The sequence below is a fragment of the Elephas maximus genome, chromosome 8 (genome assembly GCF_024166365.1).
Source record: "Elephas maximus indicus isolate mEleMax1 chromosome 8, mEleMax1 primary haplotype, whole genome shotgun sequence".
NCBI classification, from domain to species: domain Eukaryota; kingdom Metazoa; phylum Chordata; class Mammalia; order Proboscidea; family Elephantidae; genus Elephas; species Elephas maximus.
The window spans coordinates 82,373,991-82,392,878 of NC_064826.1; the positions used below are offsets into that span (position 1 = coordinate 82,373,991).

An 18,888-nucleotide genomic window follows, 5' to 3' on the forward strand; every position below is an offset into this window, starting at 1 on the left:
AATTTATCATTGCTATTATATTCGGCTCATTGTTTCAGTCTTCCCAATCACTTTGTACTCTAATTTTGTTTTCCAGATTCCCACTCACGAGAGATGCTTCCTTGTTTTCCTTTGGTGATGGACTTTCTCACCCATGTGATCTGTCAGGAGTTGTTAGAGGTCAGGGATTTGGCAGGATTTAGCAAGAAGGTTTCCTGGTACATTCTGGACACATGCTCTGGGAAGATGGCACAGCTACAATTGTCCCTGCATATAATACTGCCATCTCTCTACCACTTGGCAGGGGTTACTCTCTCCGTGATCATGCTCTTAACCCAGATTTTCTCAAACTACTTATCACATTTGGAAAATACGAAAGAAGTCATACCCATTGAACAGAATGATTAGGACGTTTTTTCTTTCTCTTCTTTTCGTCACATTTGCCATTTACATACTTTCGTACATCAATTCCTCTCAACCCTCCTGCCTTCTAGTTTGTTTTTATCAGTATTCCCTCTATCCTGTCTGAAAATTCCATCTTCTCTGGTGATGTATGACTTAGAGAAGCATCCCAAGCCTGTGGACTTTCTGCACTGAGTACACATGTGCAGACGACATGCCCCCTTAGAGGGAAGCCAAACAGTACCTTCCCTGCAAGTTTCAGTTTTGCTATGTCATTGCCACACTCCCTTTTCTGTACCCTAGCCCCTCTTCTCCCCCGACTTTTGTTCCACATTGCCTTACATATGCTAGGGAGTCCTGCAAATCACCCTAAAGTCTTTTCCTTTTAGTACAAACACCTCAATCAGTCTTTTAGGTAGAGGTGTTAGTCAAAGTTCAGATTCTTTTGGGGATAAGTGGAGACTCCTTTTCCCCATTAAATTTAAATTGAATTGCCTTCTGTAAGCTTTATAGAAAACTGATTTTAAAAATTAAGTACACGTAGAACCTGAAACCCAAAAAGGTCAGTGATGACCCCAGGAGCCATAATTTGCTCATGGAAAACACCTTGTACCAACTTATACTGCTCACTACATTTTAGAACTAGAAGAGTAGCAAAATTAAGACTGAGTTTTCACGAAGGATAACATAAACACTGTGAACCAGAAAGGAAAGGCATCTAAAATTAATTATCAAGTGCCTGTCATGAAGATTACCTCATTTAATTTCCTAATAACTTTATAGGGTAGGAATTATTACCAAGATTTTACATACAGAGGAGAAAGCTCAGAGAGGTGAAGTAATTTGCTAGGGGGCTGGGATGGGAGCCCTTGCTTGCCTGGCTCTGAAGCTAGCCCGAGCTCATTCTACTTGACCTTGCCAACTCGGAAATGACTATTACTCAAGCTGTGTGAACTCTACTATTGATGTTCCTAATAAATCTGCATTTTCACAGCTCCCCACACAGGAATCTGGGCAGGCAGGAAGAGTAGTGGCCTGACAAACCACGTAACAATCCTGAACAGATAAAACAAATGCAGGACATCCCCCCCGCTCCTCTTTATACAACGTCTTAAACTTTGAATTCACTCTTATGTGAATTGGGTATTTGTTCCGAGAGCCCTGCTGGGCTAGTATGCTTTAGACTAAAGATTTGGTGTTAACACAAAACAGTAGCTTCAGTGCATAACTGGTCCTGATATTAGAGAAAAAGGTGTGAAATTAAAATCTAAAATCTTGGGCATTGGCAGAAATTCTTAAGCATCTAGCTTGAGTTGACTCATTTAGTAATCTTAAGGGCGTCATTGTGAATTTGTTAAATGTCCAAAGAACCTTTTGGACAGTTTGGAACAACAAATTTACAGATTATTAGATTTTAAATTAACATTCGCTTTATTAAAGACGCAGTTTGTTTTCTCAGTCTTGCAAGTTCAATTTGCAAATCTTATTGTTCTATTTTTATGTCTAGAAGTATTTCAATAAAAAAGTACTTTCACTTGAACTTTGTTTAATGCTGTAGTAATCTCAAAATAAACACATAAACTTCCTCTAAATAGTTAATCTCATGTAGGGAATCAATTAATTCCATTAAATATTTCAAACATTCCTAAATTCAATATAATTAATGGTTCCAAGCATTGTAAATGCCTGAAATCGCAAATTCACATCTCTAGCAAGCAAGTGGCATTTGTGAAATAGCTGTTAGTCTTTGGAGCCAGGAAGAGCTTTGCTTTCTCTGAGAAACTGGGTTTTTTTTCTCTTTTCTGATAATGAGAACTGTGCAACTAATCATGCTTCTTTTTTTGCTCTGCTGCTAGGGAGCTCAGAGTCAAAACTGAAGCTCAGATAAAACATGTATGTTGATACTATCAGTGGTAATATTTTTTTCTCCTCATCATTGGACCTGATTTTCTACTTCAATTCATATTTTACTAGTTTGTTCCATATGATTTAGGTCCTTGTAAAAAGAAAGATGTTATAAATGAAAATAAATAAGAAAATAGCTGTCCTCAGGATAAGAAGCAGCCCTGGTGGTGCAGTGGTTAAGTGCTTGGCTGAACCCACCAGCCACTATGTGGGAGAAAGCTGTGGCAGTCTGCTTCTGTGAGGATTACAGCCTTGGAAACCCTATGCGGCAGTTCTACTGTGTCCTATAGGGTCGCTGTAAGCATAAATCGACTCCATGGCAATGGGTTTCTGGTCCTCAGGATAGCTGAAACAAACCCTAACCATCAGTAAAAAGCAATGCTTGCAGGTGGTAGGGAAAACAACGTTTATCATTTGGGGGGTGTTCTCTCCACCCCCACTCCCAATAAATGTCACAGTCTATGTTTTAATTCATACCTTTCCAAATAGTTTCCACATTTGATAAAAATTATTCTAGCCATTCTGCTATGGCAGAATAACCATTTTATTTGTATAGATTCTCATATACTGAAATTTAAAAATTCTTTTACTCAATGCATGGAATTTTACCATTGGCCAGGCATTTAGGATATAGTTGTGTATGGAGGCCAGATAATAATCCCTTCCTATTTTCCACGAAGAAAACAATTTTACCTAAATAATATAAAATGTACATTATCCCTCTGCTTTTAAATATATTTTAAGGAACTATGAAACGCATCCATTAACATTGGTATTATCCTTTCTGAAATAGGGTTCAAACATTATATAGACTATATGGCAAAAGACAAAACTATATAACATAAAAAGATAAATAATAGATTGGGGACATATATTAGCAACACAAATTACAAACAAGGCTTAGTATTATAATATATAATCAGCTCCTAGGAATTGATAAGAGAAAGATGAACAATACTACTATCTGAAATAAAGAAGCAAGGGTATGAACAGGCCATTTGTTGCAGTGGAAATGCACATGGAACTAAGCAAATGCAAAGGTATTCAACCTCTCTAGCAGTCAGGTAAATATATTCTTCATCCATCTGATTTGCAGTTATTTACAAGACCAGGAATAATGGGCACCAGTGAAATTACAGGGAAATGAGCATTCTCATGCATACCAGCTGGACATGTGCAATAATCCTTTTTTTTGTACAGTGATCTTGCTGTATATAATAAAATTCTAAATATGCATATACTTTGTGACTACAACCCCACTGTTGGAAATCTTTCTTTCTACTGAAATGAAAGTACCAGCATAAAAGAATACCCACGCCAATACTAGCACAACTAAGTTTATTGCAAATTATTTATGGTAGGGTGAAAACAGTAAGCAACTTGAGTGGTTATCAACAGGAGTATTTCTGCTGAATAAATTCTATTTATACTATGAACTAGTGTATTCTGTTAAAAATAACCCATTGCCACCCAGTTAATTCCAACTCATAGTGGCCGTATAGGACTGAATAGAACTACCCCATAGGGTTTCCAAGGTTGTAAATCTTTACAGAAGCAGACTGCCATATCTTTCTCCCATGGAGCAGGTGGTAGGTTTGAACCACTGACCTTTCAGCTAGCACACAAGCATTTAACCACTATGCCACTGGAGATCCTCTCTATTAAAAATAGTGATTTCTATTTTTTGACCTAGAAAGATGGCCATGATATATTAAAGTAAAAAAGCAAGTTTGTGTGTATATACGTGTGTGTGCATATGTGTGCATGCATGCATGTGTATGTAATTTTATATCAACACACTTGCGCATGCACACACACACATAAAAATTTTGTAAGCCTGGGAAAAGTGAGGAAGGATATTTCAATGGTTAGCACAGATGAATTTAGTGTTTGGAATAGAGATGGATGAAAAAAGAGAAGATTTTTACTTTTACACTTCCGTGTTTGGTTTGTTGCAACTAGCCTATTGTAGAAACAAAATTAATAATAATAGTAAAAGTGATACATAACATTTGATGATAACATTTGATGAGCATTTACCATGTGCCAGAGACTCTTCTAAGACTCTTCTCATTTGATTCTTGAAACATCACCATGGGAGATTGGTATTATTATCTTCACCATTTTATAGATGAAGGAAGAAATGAAGCTCAGAAGGGTCAAAGTCACTTGCCAAGACTATATTTTAGTAATCAGCAGACAAGAATTAAAATCCAAGTAGTCTGGTTCTACCGGAGAAGAATTAACAAAGAAGAATTCATGCCTTTGAATTGTGGTGTTGGCAAAGAATATTGAATATACTGTGGACTGCCAAAAGAACAAACAAATCTGTCTTGGGAGAAGTACAACCAGAATGATCCTTAGATGCAAGGATGGTGAAATTACATCTCACATACTTTGGATGTGTTATCAGGAGGGATCAGTCCCTGGACAAGGACATCACATTTGGTAAAGTAGAGGGTCAGTGAAAAAGAGGAAGACCCTCAAGGAGATGGATTGACACAGTGGCTGCAACAATGGGCTCAAGCATAACAATGATTGCGAGGATGGCGCAGGACCCTGCAGTGTTTTGTTCTGTTTTATATAGGGTCACTACGAGTTGGAACCGACTTGATGGCACCTAACAACAACAACAACAGTCTGATCCCAGGACTTATACTCTTTATAAAAATCCAATGAAAGATTCTTTTACTAATTAAAAATATAATATATCGAGCACATGAAATTGGAATAGTGCTTTGGAGAGTTACAACTGCAAACACCCCGGACATTTGTGCTCTATATTTTCATGATGGTCAATCACTAACTTTATATACAGTCTTAAGAAAATTAATGTCTCAACTTCCTCACTGACCAAATACTCTTTTTTGTGGCAAGAATGAGTCTCATTATATTCCTTTCAACATACAAATTGATATAAAATATTGAATACATGTTATTTATACTATGTTCCCTTAACTGACAATAGCTATTAATTTTGTTCCACTATGAATTAACAATAAATATATCTGGGCTAAAATAATAAATTTTACACATTTAAAAATTGTGGGTTAACTCTTCTGAAGTTGTACATGAACACACCATGCACGAGCTAAGGGCTTACATGGAATAGTGATGCCACCAACTTCTGCTGGACGAACATAGTAAGAATGAGAGTCTATCTTTACTTGTTATTTTTCAATGTAGTTTAAAACATTACTTATAACCCTTAAAAGGCATAGACATAGTCATCTCTTTTGCCTATTTTCATATAAATGTTCTATATTCAGGTCCCAATTAAACTTAAATTTCTAAAACTATCTTTAAGATTTTCTCTGCTTTCTGAAAACAATGTTGGTATTTAAGAAATTCATCTATTTTAAATGTAATTTTATATACTATCTGGGTTTTGTTACGGTAGGTCTCCTAGATGTACTAATGATGTAACTTGTTTTAAACAAAATATGCTCATTGAGACTGTGTCTAATTCCTGGTCAATGCACTTTGGAGCAGAGGCGGATCAGATGCTAAACTTTGGCCTTTCCCTGATTTGTGACCTTTCCAAATCTTTTCCTTTCTGCTTCCCAAAGACAAAATGAAGCAGCTTAGCAGTTATTTCAACAAGTAGCTTCCTGATAGATACACTCAAAAATGGTTCCTTTCTACTACTCAAATCACCTGTCATGTCTGGGCCTCAGTTTTTTCACCTATAATATGAAACTAAATAACCTCTAGAGAGAGCAGCTTCTATCACATTCATCCATAAGCATATTAGTCTCACCAAATGCATGCTCAGCATTGTAGGGGATTAAAAACCCTAGCCTATGTCTTCAGGGAGCTAAGGGCTTGCACTGGGGGGAGAAGTCAGCGATGGTTTCAGCACAATTATATACGGCATTCAAGACTTGTTGATTTAATGAACCGGTCAATTGAAAAATGCCAGGTCCTTGAAAGTGGGAACTAGCAGATGTTATATAACTGAAAAGGACCTGTGAAAAAGTCAGCGATGTTTTTCCCAAATGTAGACAGAGAGCTGATTTAGGTGTGCAGAGCAATGCAGAGGATATCTGCCCAGATTCAGGACTTGTTCTGCAGTGTAATTAGAAATATGAACTTTCTGCTTCTACAAAGCAGAAGGATCAACGGCAGAAGGGAAAAAGCCCACAGAACACTGTTTTTTCAAACTTTGGGTTACTACTAGAATTTTTAAACGCAATGGGTAGTAAGACAAAGTATTTTTCTTGAAGCTTTGTTTCAGTCAACATAATTGGTTGATACTCAACTGATAGTTCTTCAGATGGCTCTACAGCTGTTACCTCTTGACAAATAACTAGTCCCCAAGTCCCCTCCCCACCCCCAATGTTTGCTCTCCACTGTCCAGCAACCACAAGGGTAGTGCGTGACAGGATGCCTCTAGGACTCTGCTTAAGCTTGATGGCAATGTTTGACCTGATTGGTCAGTTCAATAATCTTCAATATTTTGCATAAAAATGCTGATCTTGGATATGTGTGCGTGTGTGCTGTGTGTACACATATTGGGTTATAATATAAAAATATTTATCCTTGTGGATCAGGATTAAAAAAAACTTTGTCAACCACTATTCTGTACAGGAAGGAATCTTTTTAGGTCAACTGCTTCCTCAGGGAATTGACCACTCTGGCAGGCCTGAAACTGAGAATTTCTTCAGTTTATACTTGCACTCATTCTCTGTGGCAAATGGTACTGATAGAAACTTCCCTTCTTGTATACACCGGGAAAAAAGGTAAATTGGTTTAAAGAAAAACATTAAGTAAATCACAGTATAAATGGCGCACGGCTTAAATTGGGAAGACACTATGAGAATGACTACGATTTTGGAAATTCCTCATCTAGCTAAACCTTCTGTTATACAAATAATAAAAAGACGATGCCTGAGAAGCGATGAATTCAAGTCACCTGCCCCAGGTTTCATGGCTCAGGCAAGGACTCGGAGCTTTTTGGTAAACCATAAAAACTAGGGCTTGTTAACTATGCCTTATCACTTATCTATAGGGCACAGAATATTTAGCGTACTTTGCAGATCTATATTGCACAGATAAGCATTATTTTTATCCTGTGATTCAGTCCCAGTGACATTACCTTTCTGAACGTTTTTTACGGTAAGGAAACTGCAAGGAAAGCCTTAATTCATGACTGTAAATGCCGTCCTTTATTCATCATGGTGAACTAGCAATAAATAAAACCTGAGGATAGGTAGTATATCTGTAAATGCAAAGAACGCTTTTGAGCATTTATATATTGTACACAGTGGGGGAAAAAAGCAGGTTAAGGATCTTAGGCTCATTTTGTAAAATGGGGGTAGACAATACTATTTAATTCCTCATCCGAATTGCTTTGTCTTGCTGCGCTGCTTTGTCATCAGCTAATGTTGCAGTTACTTTAACAAGGAAAGCAAATGCCAGGCAAGTGCAGCACCTGGGACCTCCTCACCCTTGCAACATGTCAGGCCTCAGGCAGGAGACAAAAAGGTCCAAGGCTGAGTGTGGAACCCAGGTAAAAAGGGTGGCTGTGATCCTCAGTGTGTAGGGGTGCCTTGTCACCAAGGCCAATATTTATATTAGTAATTCGCCTCCACCTTTGGTACACTTAATCAGGCGCTGATTATATTGCCTGACTTCAAGATATTGGAGGAAAGCTGGGGGCAGGAGACCGCTCCCATGCATTTGACAATAAAAAGCTTTGTGCAGCCAGATTCTACCTGCCCAGTAGCTTATACTTGAGCTTATACGTGAGCTGCGTTGACCCACATGGAGCTGGGTTTTCTTCGCCTCGATAATCTCGTGAAGCCGATCACCGTGAGAAGTCCACCAACTACGCGGGCTATTCCGCAAAATACGATGCCACCTTGTCCAAGGGGTCATTGCTCTGCTCCAACAGCCAGGCAGAGAGACAACAAATAAAATGGAAGATCCTTTTCTGTAGGAAAACAGGCCTCGCATTCGAAGCGGGGGGCCTGAGCGGGTAAGGCGAGCAAAGAAAGGAAAGACGCAGTCACTGCTCTGAGAAGCCGGGTTCATTCAAACCCTGAGGACAGCAAACCCCGCCTCTCCACGCCGCCGCCCGCTCAATCGCCGAGCGCTTCGGGTGTGAGCTCGCCCCGCGGGGAGCGGCTTGGAGCCGAGGAGGCGGTGGCAGAGGTGGTTTGGGCAGCCCCGCGCGGCGGATAGGCCCAGGCAAACAACACCCATTCCCCCTCCCCCCCGCTTAGTTCAACTCCCACTCGGCCCCGGCCACGCCCTGCCGCCACCGCCCCCTCGGGCAGCTTTCCGCTTGGCAGCCCGGCCTCGGTCGGGGGCGGGAGCGAGGCGGTGCCTTGGAGGTGCCGCCGCGGCCGCCGGAAACTACTAAGGCCGACAGGCTTTGCGGAGGCGCCCCGCCCCCTTTCTCCCACCACTCAGCGCGCGTCACCACGGGCTCAGCCAATAGGGAACAAGCCAAGGAAAAAGGGCGCCCGGGTCCGGATGCGCCTCAGGAAAGCCATGCTCCCTGCGCAGGGGCACCGGGCGTTTCACCCTCCACGCCGGGCGGTTGGCGGTCCGTGCGTCCTCACGTCCGCCCCCCTCGCTTCCCTTGAGCAAAAGCTCTACTTTTTTCTTCAGTGGCAATTCGAGGGGCATGCCGGAGCTGGTTTTTGAGGGGAGAGCGCTGGGAAATGAGTAGGGGGCGGGATATCCTGAGACAACAAGTTTGGCTGTATGGAAGGCCTACCGGCAGCGCGCCTCAGCTAGAACGCCGAGAGAAAGAGCGCGAGAGGAGCCGAAAGAGAAAAAGAAAAGCTTCTGAAAGAATCACCCCGAGAAAGGGGGTGGAGAGGAGGCGGCCCCAGCGCCCCGGCCCCCGGCAGGTCGGCGGCCAATCCGCTGGGGGAAGGGGTGGAGAGTCTGCGGCTCCGGCGGAGACAGGCCGAGGGGGGTGGGGAGTCGGCCGGGCTCGCACCGCCCTGGCCCCGCCCCCGGCCCGCGCCGCGGCTGTCAATCAAGGGCGAGTCAGCCGGGCTCGGGCGGAGAGAGGAGCTGCTACGCCACAGCCCAGCGGCGGCCATTCGCGGAAAAAGAGGCAGAGCCTGTGCCAGCTACAGCCTCCTCCGAGCCACCGCGGGCGGGCGGGACCGGCCTCTCCTCCCGCCTCGCCCCCACCCCCACCCACCTCTATCCCAGTGTCTCCATCTGAGGGTTTGTCCTGTTAATGCGGGATGAGCGGTACGTATTCTCCACCCCCCTCGGTCTCCTTCGCCACCTCCCTCCCGAGACCCTGCTCGGTTCTCCCCCCTCCCCTGGGGCCGCTGAGATGCTTTAAGGGGGGGAGGAGGAGGAGAGGGAGGGAGGGAGCGAGGGAGGGCTGTGTTTTGTCTTAATGTCTGAGAGAGAACAACCTCTTTCTGGGTGTTGCTCTGGAGCCGATGGGTCGGGTTTCAAACCACGTTTTGTGATATCCCCCTCCTCCCTTCCCTCCTTTCCCCCCACCTCCTCCCGTTTGCGTGGATCGCGGGTTTATGGAGATTAATGCTCGGGGGGGCGGGGGGGAGGGGGAGAAGAGGGGAGGGAAAGACGAATAATAATAATCCTAATAACCTGTTGTCATGTACGTGGGGGGTTTGTTGCAGACCAGAAGAAGGAGGAGGAGGAGGAGGCGGCAGCGGCAGTGGCGATGGCTACAGAAGGAGGGAAAACCTCTGAGCCAGAGAATAACAATAAAAAACCCAAAACCTCAGGCTCCCAGGTAAAAGCAAGCATATAAAAAAAATGCATTCCGAAACATTAGGGGAGAGAGTGAGTTATATCCTTTAAATGCCCAGAAGTGCAGAACAGAATAAAAATGTTTATCCACTCAAAGCATCTTCCTGAAAGTGAGGAACTTAAAAATTAAATTGTAAATTCATACAGATTTCACATATTTGAGGGTATAACATTGTTTAAAATTACATCAGGAACTCAGACTATAAGAAAACGGTTGTTATTTTCCCGAAGGCATTTTAAGTCTAGGAAAATAACACTTTAAGAAAGTTTGTTAGAAATTCCCTTTTATTTAAACTTTATGTATGGCAGATCACTTATTGCTTTTGTTCATGTATCTTTTTGATTTCTGCCCCCACCTCCTGAGTAAGTTCTGATATTTAGAGCTGTCAGAAAACAAAACATCCCAACTACTGGCTTCCACTAAATCTGCCCACTTTTTTTTCCTCCTCTCCTTTACCATCCCATTTTGGGTAGGACTCTCAGCCCTCTCCTCTGGCTTTACTGGCAGCTACTTGCAGCAAAATAGGGACTCCTGGTGAAAATCAAGCAACTGGACAACAACAAATTATTATAGATCCAAGCCAAGGACTGGTGCAGCTTCAAAATCAACCACAACAGCTAGAACTGGTAACAACACAACTTGCTGGAAACGCTTGGCAACTTGTTGCCTCCACTCCCCCTGCTTCAAAAGAAAATAATGTTTCTCAACCAGCTTCTAGTTCATCTAGTTCTTCTAGCAGTAATAATGGGAGCGCATCTCCTACAAAAACGAAATCAGGTAATTCTTCCACCCCTGGTCAGTTCCAAGTCATACAAGTACAAAATCCAAGTGGTAATGTACAATACCAAGTGATTCCGCAACTTCAGGCAGTGGAAGGCCAGCAAATCCAAATCAGTCCTCCTACTAGTTCATCTCTGCAGGATTTGCAGGGTCAAATTCAGCTCATCTCTGCAGGTAATAATCAAGCTATACTCACGGCTGCTAACAGGACAGCTTCTGGGAATATTCTTGCTCAAAACCTGGCAAATCAGACAGTTCCAGTCCAAATTAGACCTGGTGTTTCAATACCACTGCAATTACAAACCCTCCCTGGTACTCAGGCTCAAGTTGTAACGACCCTACCAATTAACATCGGAGGAGTGACTTTAGCTTTGCCAGTGATAAACAACGTGGCTGCTGGAGGAGGGACTGGACAGGTTGGCCAGCCTGCTACTACTACTGATAATGGGACTTCCAATGGAAATCAGTTAGTTTCCACACCCACCACCACCACTGCTTCTGCCAGTACTATGCCAGAATCTCCATCCTCGTCCACTACTTGCACAACCACTGCTTCAACATCTCTGACTAGTAGTGACACATTAGTGAGCTCAGCAGATACGGGCCAGTATGCAAGCACATCAGCTAGTAGTTCTGAACGCACCATTGAAGAATCTCAAACACCTGCTGCCTCTGAATCTGAAGCTCATAGCTCTAGTCAGCTTCAGTCTAATGGACTACAGAATACACAGGATCAATCAAATTCTCTTCAGCAGGTGCAAATTGTAGGCCAGCCTATTTTACAACAGATCCAGATCCAGCAGCCTCAACAACAGATTATTCAGGCCATTCCACCACAGTCATTTCAACTCCAGTCAGGGCAGACAATTCAGACCATCCAGCAGCAGCCTTTGCAGAATGTTCAACTTCAAGCAGTAAATCCGACTCAGGTGCTTATCAGGGCTCCAACTTTAACACCTTCAGGGCAAATCAGTTGGCAAACTGTACAGGTTCAGAATATTCAGAGTCTTTCAAATTTGCAAGTTCAGAATGCTGGATTATCCCAACAATTAACCATCACCCCAGTGTCTTCAAGTGGTGGCACAACTCTTGCTCAGATTGCTCCTGTGGCTGTTGCTGGTGCCCCAATAACTCTGAATACTGCCCAGCTTGCTTCAGTGCCTAATCTTCAGACAGTGAGTGTTGCCAACCTGGGTGCTGCAGGCGTTCAAGTGCAGGGAGTTCCTGTTACAATCACTAGTGTTGCAGGTAAGTTACTACATTTTTCTCTTTAAGTACCTTTTAAACAGTTTTAATAACTATTGTTGCTTTTTTTGGCTACCACTGAGATTTGTCATAGCTGTCTTAAGTAAACAGATAATTATAAGGAATAAAAAACAGTAGTATTAAACTACCAACTGTAACTCTGTAATGATCAGTGTGAATTTTTTTGTAGATTTTAGTATTGCTTTATGTGTTAAATTTGTTAGATGGACAGTTTATGAATATTATTCTTTTGTAGAACTGTCTCTGATTAGAATCATAATTGTCTTCTGAATTTAGAGGTTGTACTTGAACTTTTCAAAAAGAACCCTAGTCAAAACGATGTTTCTCTTCTTTAAGAGAAAGTAGATTTAAAATTGTATTAGTATAGATCTTTGAGTCTGTTGAAGTTTTAATTCTCCAGTGTAATAAGGTTAACTTTTTTTTTTTTTAATTGTAAGTTTCTTTTTCAGCTGAAGTATCTTGTCACCCAGGCTTTTCTGTTTTATTATACTGAGTTGTTTTAAACTAGATACTGGTGTAGTTGGGAGATAAAATTTTAAGTTGCAAATTGTTCAGTTAACTTTTATAGCTACTTTTTTTACTAGAATCAGGGTTTGCTGAGGATTTCGAATTAAAGTTATTGAAGTAGGATTGTGACATCAAAAATAGTCCTTTGTTTATAGAATTATATTTGAATAAACCTTATGGTCATTACATTGATTAGTTATAGATGTTTTAGTGTGTAGTTTTGGAAAGAAATTTTTAAAAAGATGATAAGATATCACTAATTTGAATTAATGGGGGAAAGGTCATTCTCAAATCACTTATAAAGCAGTTCTTATTTGTTAATAGGGACTTCTGAAGTACTTGGAAAATTAGTCTAATTGTTTTAATTTTTCTAGGCCACAGTCTTATTTTACCTAATATCTTGTGCTTTCTAATAATTAAACATCTCTCACTGATTCTAACCTAGTTCTGGTTTTAGCATCTTTGATATGTTCAGAACTCTCTAAATATTTGTTTTGCTAATCTGAAATGTGTAATATGGTCATTTTTGAATGACTTTTCTTGAAAGAAGTTACAGGAAAACTCGATAGGGTTCTTGTGCAGTTAATACTTAAAGAAGATGTATATATGTAAAATGGAAAATTGCCGGATAGCACCTTCTGATTCAGTAGAACCAAGGTTACATTTTTTATTAGATATCCACTATCTCGGGACCAGTGCTATCCAATAGGATGTTTTGTTGTGGTGGAAATGTTGTGTAACTGTGTTGTCCATTGTGTTAGCCACTAGCCATATCTGGATACTGAGCACTTGAAATGTGGCCACTATGACTGAGGAACTGAATTTTTTATTTTATTTTGTTTTAATTAATTTAAATAGCAACATGTAGTTAATGGCTACGGTATTGGACAGCTCAGTAATCTACTCAGTGTATTCTGAGTGTAGTACTTTTCCCCCTAAAACTATTGCGGTATGGTTGTGTGAATTTCTCTGGGTTAAAATTCTTAGCTTTCTTTGTTCCAGCTCTCTCTAAACATAGACAATAACTTGAGTATTTCAAAAAAATATCTGGTCGTTTGAATGACAGTTTGAACTGTCAAAGCAAAAGTTACGTCACTGACATTTTGTCTTGCCTATTAAGTGTTTAAGAGCGCAACTGCTAACCAAAGGTCGTCAGTTCAAATCCACCGGCTGCTCCTTGGAAACCCTGTGGGGCAGTTCTACTCTGTCCTATAGGGTCGCTGTGAGTTGGAATCACCCTGACTTAACGGGTTTGGTTTGGTTTTGGTTTTTAAGCATTAGTGAAATATGACTAAGAGAATTGAGTAACTTACAATTTAAGTTAGAAATATCAATTATTTGCCTCTCTAGTTGATATCCATTATAATCTAGAATTTTTCCTTGCCCATCGTGTGGCTAAGCCAGTTATTCAAAATATCTTCTTAATTGCCTGACTCAGATTTGCTTGAAGAGCCCATTATAAACACAGAATCCAGCATCTGGAAGTACAATTTTTTGTGGTTGGCGGTCAAGGATTTGCATTTCAAACAAATTTTCTTGGTGATTGTAAGGCTCGCTAGTCATCAGCAGTGACCAGGCTTGAACCAAAAGGCAGGATGTATAAGCAGGTGGGCATGGAGCTAGTTCGCATGTGCCTCAGAGTTCCTGTCAGTGCATGGATTTGGATGGTAAATACAACTGTATAGTTTTTATTGTACATGTGTGTATTGATTGGTGACTGTGCTAAGCTCTCCAAGATAAGCTTTTTTTTCTTTATCTTCAGGGATAATTTTTTATTTTTTTCCTTAAAGAAGTGTTTACATAGTTTGGGGGTCCACTTAAGTATGAGGACATTTGAACTTCATATAGTTGGATTTTTTTTTTTCCTGAAACTAAAAATTTTTAATTTGTTAATGTTGAAGGGGTAATGTTCTAATAGACATGCTTAAACATTTTGAGAAGACTGCTGTGAGACCAGAAAGGTACTCTGATTTAGACAAGTCAGTGCAGTTAACATGGGCCTAGTTGTTTGCAGATTTTACCATACTGCCTTGCCTAGTAGATGCTTGACAAATGTTGCCAGAGTTAAGGTATAAAAAGTGATGGAGAAGATTGCAATTTGGAATTGGGAGCAATGCCTCAAAGTGGTTTTAATGAAGCTAATTCTTTTGGCTTTGAGTTTTTAAGACATGAACCAGTGGGGCACAAGGTATTTTACTGGAGAAAGGTGAAAATGAGCATTAAGGGCCTGGGGCAGTTCTGCTTTGTCCTGTAGGGTCGCTGTGAGTCAGAATTGACTCAGTGGCAGTGGGTTTATATCTCTTACATTTGAGCCTGGAAGTTCAGATCTTTTACTTTGTGTCCCCACTGGCTTTTCAGTATTTCCTTGGTCATTTCATGTTTCCCCCTGGGAGAATGAATGGTGGTGTTTAATTTTGTTAAATTCATTGAAAAAAAAAAGTTGCTTTAAATACTTAAGATAGCTATCACCAGGGCTTGAAAAAAATTATCAGCTTTGATAGAGTGTAATGGCTAGCCTAGGAACAGGGGACTAAAACTTCTGCATCATCCTCACTTTATTCTTTGTGGAGTAGAGAAGGGCTCTGAATAATGTGGACAGAAAAGAAAAAAAAAAAGTATGTAAGACAGATCATACAAAACCAGTGCTTGAAGCCAGGGAACTTCATGCTTAGTTTTATGAAATAATGTTAGCGTCGACCTGAGGGACCTCTTTCTCTCCTTCCTTGATATGTTCAGCATGATATGTTTCTGTGTTTTGATCTCAACTGAAAATCCTTAGTTCCAGCCTTAGCATCTAGCTAAGTAACTGTAAAAAAATAAAAAATATATGTATATATTTTTTACATGTAACCCTACATTTTATTTGTTTTCTTGTTGGGATTCTGAGTTTGCCTTTGACTCAAGAAGGAGCAGAAACCCTGTTAGAAATTAAGCCCAAAGGTAACACCTAACTGTATTGCTGGTTTAGGAGCATTCTTTGTTTTAACTGAGGAAAGGGGAGGGTATTCTGCTGAAAAAGAACTACCTGTTTTTACAATACCCTCTGGTAGCCAAAGAGCCCGAGATAAGTGAACTTCAGGAGTTATACCCTCTTAGTAATTCTAAATTCTAATTAAAGAATTTAGAATTTACAGAGACCACTGATATCTAAATCTAATTAACTTGTAGTGGTCAAGAATTTGACTTGTTTGACCCTAATCACCAGATATAGTTAACACATTATACTGTAGGCCTTTTGCTTGATCAATAGATATTTGTCAGTTTTAGTGGCAATTAACATTGTTATGCTAGTTGTGTCACAAAAGAAGTTCAGACTTGTTGATAAAATGTTGTTGACCCATAAAGAACTTGATTCTTACCTTCCTTTTCTTCTCCAGGGAATTAAAGTAGGAACCCTGGGCATGTAGCAGAACCAGGAAAGGGAGAGCCAATTCTTCATTATTGGTGAAAATGTGGACCAAAGAAAATAATTGGAATTTATATTTAATCTAAAAACCTAACTTGATCCATTAGCCAGTGTCTTACTCCAAACTTTTTTCCAGATCTTCTAAAAATAGGAAATTGGGTTGTCATTTAATCCAAATGTGGTTTTCCTTCCCTTTCTGTATATGTTGTATAAATTTGGATTTCCCTAGTAGACATCTTAAAATAACATATTTGTGTATGTATATATATATATATATATAGGTTTTTTTTTTTGGTTTATATACATATACTCCTGTGTTTGGTTATTTCTTTTTACAGAGAAGTTAGGTATATCCCTGGAATTTTATTTCTTGAAAATCTTAGGGTCTTTTTTATATCGATTGAAATTCATTATGAGGAACTGACTTATTTTACCCTGTATAGGTTCTGAACTACAATGTTGGTTTTACCCATTAGATGATATATGCCATGACCTTTAAAATTTGGTGATGACCACGTGACAATATCATTGTCTTTTTTTAATTTTTTCATGGAAGATGTAAAAGTACTCAGTGTAGAGCCAGATTAATATTTGTTTTAAAGGCGTCTTTCAAACAGAATTTCAGGATAAGAGGGAGGAGCAATGAAATACAGAGCTTTAATAATCTGTTTTTCAAATTCTAGATCAGGGAATACATAACAAGTAATACTTTAGGACTATTGGGGCAGGCATAAAAGCAGGTTGAAGAGAAAGAAGGCGACATGATAAAGAAGGAAAGTAGGAAAAGGATGCTATGCATAAATCTTACAGAAATAACATGTTTTTAGTTGTCCTTGGGTCAGTTACGACTCATGGCAACTCAGGGTTTTCAAGGCTTCATAGGGTTTTCAAGGCTGTGGTCTTTTGGAAGCAGATCACCAGGCCTGTCATCTGAGGTGTCTAGGGGTGGGTTCCAACCATCAGCTTTTCCTCTAGTAGTCTAATGCTTAACCATTTGCACCACATAGGCTTCCCGAAGTATTTAAGTTGGAAGATATACAGAGAACTGCTCATCAATTGTAGCTTTTTGTGATATTGTTGCTAACGTCTCCTTATAAAGACGTTTTGTATTTTCACTGTTTTAGATGTAAGCAAGCTATTTCCTCTCTTTAGTTGTTCCATGGACCTGGTCCTGCACCCCTACATTAAGTTCTTGGAGATGATATAGTAAAGATGGACAGTAAAAGGGTAACCTAGCCTGATACCAGGCCATACATATGTATGTGCTCTTCTGATCTAGGTATGAGTTAAGATTGAATGTTCGTAATGCTGGTCATTTTGCTACCTAGTGAATGAGCAAATTGTGGCAAAGGAAAGCTGATGAATGACAAATTGCTTATATAAGTATGCGGTGACATAAAGGGTTAGTTTAGTGAAACCGTAGTTAACTCAGATAACTTAAAGATAAGCAAGCGTCTTTCCCCTTCATTTCTTCAACCTTATTTTTTTAAAGGAGGGAACTGAAAGCTTCCATGACTTGCTTGCACTTTGTGGCAAAGTAGGACTAGAATCTTGGCTTCTACTCCAGTTGTCTTTCTACTGTATTTCTGTGTTTGTCAGCAAATCTTTTGCTAGTAAGTAAATTTAGCTGAGGTTTAGGGAACACAGAAGAGCACCCAACTTGAGATTGGTTACTACCAGATAGGTTGTCCCTGTCTTTGCTGAATATTCAGCGCTGTATATAGAATATACTGTTAGTAAAAAACACAATTCTCTGGTCTCCTTAGTATTGAATTTAATGGTAGAACCCAAGTGGTATTCTGTTCTTTCCTTAAAAAGCAAATTCAGAACTGAAGAGGTTATTAAATTCTACTTGTAGGTAAGTGGTTCCTCAAAAAGTTGAGACGTCTTTGTATCTTTTCCCAAACTACAATTAGACATGAATTTATTTGTTATGAAACTGATGAATTAAAAAAACAAACATTTATTGCTTACCTATTATGTGTTGCGTGCAGATTTAGGTATTTACCTCATGTAACTCCCATAGTATTCTCATAGTATAGATATCGTTGTGCCCATTTTACAGGTAACCTTACCGAGTTTTAATTTCTTCAAGAAATTTGCCCTCCCATGAGTGGTAGAGTCATGATTTAAAGTAATCTCTGATTCTAAATTTTAGTTCTTGTGATATAAGCTACGAGGATAAGTCCACAGGTAAGGGCTATTTTTCACCCTTTTGTATCTGATTAGTTAGCATACTTAAATCCTTGAAAGGGTAAGTGATTTTGAAAAATGAAATACTGTGCAGTTAAGGCCTCTTTCTGCTAATGAACTGAAGCTAATAAAAACTAGTGTGGCTGCATAGAGACCTTTGTGTTAAGCTCAGGTTTTGGAATATTGTATTTGGACAATGAAAAGAAGGGCACAGGATTAAGAATGAATACAAAAAGCAGCATGAAAATTTCAGAGTATTGTCAAGAAAGCAGAAACTCATAAGAAAGGAAAGCTTTTATAATTATTTTAAACAACATTATGGCTTTAACTTTGAGCAAGAAAGACACCCATTGCTTGAACAAAATGGCGTAATATTAAGAGAAGTGAGAAAAGGCAGCACTTCTCCTCCCTGTTTCTCTTAACAAGCAAGGAAAATGCAGTTCCAACTGAAATGACTAGAACTGTAACTCGCTCTGAGATATTTGTTCAAGATAAGTGAGACAATAATGTTTAGTTGCTTTTCAAAGTGAAGATGATTCAGATGCTTGCTATGATAATACAGTCAGAAAGGGTTTCCAGATTTGGTTTTGGGCCAGTGTCCGTAACTCCGAAATCATGAAGCATGGAAAAAGTTCCAGAATATTGAGTATGAATAAGCACCTCAGTTTTTCAAAATATCCTAAACCACAGACAA

The 18,888-nt window shown here is 39.9% G+C and overlaps 1 protein-coding gene across 1 annotated transcript in view; it reads left to right on the plus strand.

Moving 5' to 3' along the window:
- Positions 1 to 9,304: 9,304 nt before the first annotated feature.
- SP4 (Sp4 transcription factor) overlaps positions 9,305 to 18,888 on the plus strand; it is a 97,320-nt gene continuing 87,736 nt past the window's right edge. The window contains exons 1-3 of the mRNA XM_049893522.1: positions 9,305 to 9,504; positions 9,909 to 10,024; positions 10,516 to 12,070. Of these exons, the coding sequence (XP_049749479.1) occupies positions 9,498 to 9,504; positions 9,909 to 10,024; positions 10,516 to 12,070 (1,678 nt within the window). The 5' untranslated portion in view covers positions 9,305 to 9,497. The remainder of the gene's footprint in view (positions 9,505 to 9,908; positions 10,025 to 10,515; positions 12,071 to 18,888) is intronic.